At 34.6% G+C, this 5,000-nt stretch overlaps 2 protein-coding genes across 2 annotated transcripts in view; both read right to left on the bottom strand.

Annotated features, from left to right (window-relative positions):
* LOC144969496 (uncharacterized) overlaps positions 1–330 on the bottom strand; it is a 538-nt gene extending 208 nt beyond the window's left edge. The window contains exon 1 of the mRNA XM_078908624.1: positions 1–330. This exon is cut by the window's left edge and continues 208 nt beyond it. Within this exon, the coding sequence (XP_078764750.1) occupies positions 1–254 (254 nt within the window). The 5' untranslated portion in view covers positions 255–330.
* A 3,307-nt stretch (positions 331–3,637) lies between these two features.
* The window catches only part of LOC144969494 (uncharacterized), a 10,073-nt gene continuing 8,710 nt past the window's right edge, over positions 3,638–5,000 (bottom strand). The window contains exon 5 of the mRNA XM_078908622.1: positions 3,638–4,115. Coding sequence (XP_078764748.1) covers positions 3,948–4,115 — 168 coding nt within the window. The 3' untranslated portion in view covers positions 3,638–3,947. The remainder of the gene's footprint in view (positions 4,116–5,000) is intronic.

The following is a 5,000-nucleotide window of genomic DNA, read 5'->3' as shown; positions in this document are numbered from 1 at the left end:
CCATAGTCTGCACATGTGACCAAGTGTTCAGCAATCTGTTCTTCTTCCTCAAAGGAGAAAATAGTTGGTCGTCCACATTGTTTCTTATGATCACCTTTGATTTTATTATACAATGTTCTGAAGGGTATATTATATCGTTTGGCGACATCTCGAACTTTGTCGTGTTTGCAGTCATTGAGTGCTTGAATAAGAACTTCTTCACTATAGTCCTTATATGACCGGCTTCCAGGTTTTCTTTTGTGTACTCTCGGCATTTTGGGGATACAGGTACTGCTGAGATCTGGAGGGGAATACAAAGATGAAACAGAGAATTAGATTCAGATGTACCAGTAGTCTGCTATAACATACCTGTAATATTGAGATGGAGAGTAGTAATGATGAGATGACTAAGTTCTGTAGAATGAGATATGACATAACAGTTGATTGAATTGGTTAAAATATACATTCAAATCATCCTAGGGGGAACAACAAACAAATCATTAACATATCTTAACCTGGGGCAACATTGCACACACCACTTCACATGCTTTCAAACACAGGGGCAACTTTGCACAGGCCACTCATCAGGGAACCCCTAGATTCTGTCACACATCCACAAAAACATGTCTATTTAATCATATTTTCTATTGATAAAGAGGGGTGCTGAGGTTAAATGAATGTTAAAAATATTCTAAAAATGTAGAAGGTTCTACATACCTTGGTTTCGAAGAAAAAAAGGTTGGTGTTTTGGCTTGGTTCTAGCACCTGCTGGCTGATATCAACAAACAATGAATGGTGAAAATGGCAGTCAATGGTATTTCCAGCATTGAAGAGTCAGTATGGTAATCATTGTTAACTTCCTTCTTCATTAAAAAGTACATTCACATTTTAAGTCATATTTGTGCAATTTAACCCCTTAGTGCAAAGTATCCCCGTTCTACGGTACGTCACTTAAATAATAAAAACATAGGGGAGTAATACGCAACAGTGTGATGGACTTTTTTTTTTCTGGGTGTTGTTTTTTGTTGTTGTTGTTAATTTGTTGTTGTTGACACTATAAATTAAACTAAAATTCACTTCATATCTCGACTTACTTGAAAATAATATTTACTTTTCGAATATTTTCATATTTATTGACTTCAACGATGATTTTATAGCAAATTGTACAACTAGAGGGTTATAATACATTTAAAAAAAACAAACTTAGTAAAATAAATAGCAATCCCTTTTAATGAATTTTCATTTGAAAATCTCACATTAAGAAGCTAGGGAGCAGACACAACTGTAAGATAAAGATCCGAACAAGTGTGTATGAAAGGTGCCAGACAAAGTAAGAAAGAAAAGTAGGTATACAAGAAAAAAAAATCCCAAATAAATCAGTCGACCTCGACTGGAGATCGAACTTCAGACCTTCCATAATCTCGGCTTACTCAAAAATTCTAATTACTCTTCTGATATTTAAAAAACGATGATTTTGTGGGAAACTGTACTATGGTTTTTTTTTTATAAGACAGTTTTTGACAAATATTGAAAATTTTGTAACCTCGGAATAGCCCTTTCAAGGTCGCCTGATCTCAGTTCGAAAATCTAATTCTTCGTCTTCTTCTTCTTCTTCTTCTTCTTCTTCTTCTTCTTCTTCTTCTTCCTCTTCTTCTTCTTCTTCTTCTTCTTCTTCTTCTTCTTCTTCTTCTCTTCTTCTTCTTCTTCTTCCTTCTTCTTCTTCTTCTTCTTCTTCTTCTTCTTCTTCTTCTTCTTCTCTTCTTCTTCTTCTTCTTCTCTTCTTCTTCTTCTTCTTCTTCTTCTCTTCTTCTTCTTCTTCTTTCTTCTTTCTTCTTCTTCTTCTTCTTCTTCTTCTTCTTCTTCTTCTTCTTCTTCTTCTTCTTCTTCTTCTTCTTCTTCTTCTTCTTCTTCTTCTTCTTCTTCTTCTTCTTCTTCTTCTCTTCTTCTTCTTCTTCTTCTTCTTCTTCTTCTTCTTCTTCTTCTTCTTCTTCTTCTTCTTCTTCTTTCTTCTTCTTCTTCTTCTCTTCTTCTTCTTCTTCTTCTTCTTCTTCTTTCTTCTTCCTTCTTCTTCTTTCTTCTTCTTCTTCTTCTTCTTTCTTTCTTCTTCCTTCTTCTTCTTCTTCTTCTTCTTTCTTTCTTCTTCTCTTCTTCTTCTTCTTCTTTCTTCTTCTTCTTCTTCTTCTTCTTCTTCTTCTTCTCTTCTTCTTCTTCTTCTTCTTCTTCTTTCTTCTTCTTCTTCTTCTCTTCTTCTTCTTCTTCCTTCTCTTCTTCTTCTTTCTTCTTCTTCTTCTTCTTCTCTTCTTCTTCTTCTTCTTCTTCTTCTTCTCTTCTTCTTCTTCTTCTTCTCTTCTTCTTCTTCTTCTTCTTCTTCTTCTTCTTCTTCTTCTTCTTCCTTCTTCTTCTTCTTCTTCTTCTTCTTTCTTCTTCTTCTTTTCTTCTTCTTCTTCTTCTTCTCTTCTTCTCTTCTTCTTCTTCTTCTTCTTCTTCTTCTTCTTCTTCTTCTTCTTCTTCTTCTTCTTCTCTTCTCTTCTTCTTCTTCTTCTTCTTCTTCTTCTTCTTCTTCTTCTTCTTCTTCTTCTTCTTCTTCTTCTTCTTCTTCTTCTCTTCTTCTTCTTCTTCTTCTTCTTCTTCTTCTTCTTCTTCTTCTTCTTCTTCTTCTTTTCTTCTTCTTCTTCTTCTTCTTCTTCTTCTTCTTCTCTTCTTCTTTCTTCTCTTCTTCTTCTTCTTCTTCTTCTTCTTCTTCTCTTCTCTTCTTCTTCTTCTTCTCTTCTTCTTTCTTCTTCTTCTTCTTCTTTTCTTCTTCTTCTTCTTCTTCTTCTTCTCTTCTTCTTCTTCTTCTTCTTCTTCTTCTTCTTTTTCTTCTCTCTTCTTCTTCTTCTTCTTTTTCTTCTTCTTCTCTTCTTCTTCTTTCTTCTTCTTTCGTCTCTTCTTCTTGTCTTCAAGTACCAAGTCTGTGCCAGACATTGGTGATCATGGTACGCCATCCATCTCTCTGATCAGATAACCTTAAAAAAAAAAACACCCTAATATTCTTCTTCTCTTTCTTTGTCACTCAGCTGTTCAAATTATTCAAATATGTTTTTCTTAGTCTACCTTTGCTCTTTTTACCTTCTATTTTTCCAGTGAGAGCAAGATTTATGTCGATTTAGGCGCCCTAAAAATTGCATTTGTCTTTTTCTTATTGTACGAATTAGTAACCTTTTAGGTTCAGCTTGCTCTAATATTTCTTCATTAGACAAATAAAGATTAAAACCTGTATATCATAATTATTGCAAAAAAATAGAGTATATTCTTATTTTATTGAATCACGTTTCAAGAAAATTGTGCGGCTATATGGTCTTGTGGTATGACACTCGCTTTCAGGTGGGAAGGTCCTGGGTTCGAGCATCGCTCGGCGCATATTTGAGTCCTTGAAAAAGGATCTTTACTCACATTCTTTCACAGTACTCGGGTGTAAAATGAGTACCTGGCCGTTAATAGCATTGTCTCTGTCAGAAAAGAAATGTAATATCGCCTAACAGGCGTCATGTCTCGATCTACATGTTACGTGTTGCTGTTGGTCAGGGACCCCTTGTAAAGTGGTGAATATTGCTCTTTATAAAAGCTCAAGTTTTTAAAAGGAGCAATATTCATTTTTTAAAAATACCATCCAACAAAGTTTTCACGACAAAGTTTTTATTTCTCTCAAAGTCGACAATCTACTTAGCCCTTTCCTTACCAACCACAGGAAAATGGTCAAATTCGTTACGAAAAAAACAATAATTTCTCATTCTGATTTCAATTTTACATCACAAAATTTAAATAATTTTTTATGTTATCGCTATAAAACATTGAAACTGTTTGTAGGGCTCAATTTGCTTAATATATTATGTGTGTTTGAGTAGGAAAAATCTTTTTTTTTTTGTGTTGGGTGTACGGGGAAAATTATGAAAATGGCCGGTAAGGAGAGGGTTAAAAATGTTTATCCATTATTTGGCATCGGTACATTGACTTGTGTCTTTTTCAAAGACAGAAACATCGACCTCGTTCCCTAGCTTGACATTGTGATAAGTTGCCTGGTCTGTAATCTCATCACGGGAGGTTCTATACTCACGGACAGGGACACAGCCTGGTCGAACCACATAAATAATGTCCAACTGGTGAGGAAAGAAAACAGAATTTGATTTACGTCGGTTGAAAATTGTTTGGAGATTAATAAATAGGTTACCCAACCAAATGATTGTAGCCGGGTCGGGTCTATCATTAGATTTGTAAACTTTGCTTTTGAAAAAGTAATTAAGAAAAATGAATTTAACACCTTCAAAAACGAACACAATACCAAACACGGAACGTTTCGGACTAAAAACCCTTCTTCAACCAAAAAACAAAAAAAAAAAACAAAAACAAAAACAAAATAAAAAAAAAACCCATGAAAACATAAATACATTACAAAACAAATGACAATAAATAATCAGATTAATAACAGATAAATATTCGATACTGAATATTTCTCTGTCGTCAGTATGGTTATATAGTAATGTTTAGTAATATTTTCATTGTTTTTTTTTTGACATTCGTGACGTCATAAATGAGGTTAAAAATATAAACGACTTCAACAAAGTATTGCGATCTATTATTGACCGTGAGGCACCGCCACAACGTCGGGTCGTATCGAATCGACCACACTCGCGATGGTTCAATTCCGAGATAAAGGAATTAAAGAGAAAAAAGAGACAGGGTGAAAGGAAATGGCGAAAGAGTGGCCTAACGGTATTTAAGGGTATATACAAAGCAGCTAAGTCGGCTCTTTATAACGCCATCACATTCGCAAAAAAGGCCCACTACAACGAAAAATTTCAAAGCATTACATCTTGCAAAGAACTATTTTCCACCGCAAACGACCTTCTTGGCAGTAAGAAATCCACACCCCTTCCAGCGTCTAGAAATAACACCGAACTAGCTCAAAATTTTGCCAACTATTTCCACGACAAGATAAAATCCATTAGGGAAAACTTAGACAATACATCATCATCATCGTCACA

The sequence above is a fragment of the Berghia stephanieae genome, chromosome 3 (genome assembly GCF_034508935.2).
Source record: "Berghia stephanieae isolate SIO BIC M18660-M18661 chromosome 3, UCSD_Bste_1.3, whole genome shotgun sequence".
NCBI classification, from domain to species: Eukaryota; Metazoa; Mollusca; class Gastropoda; order Nudibranchia; family Aeolidiidae; genus Berghia; species Berghia stephanieae.
The sequence above is the reverse complement of the archived record's forward strand: the minus strand, read 5'-3'. Positions and strand labels throughout refer to the sequence as shown.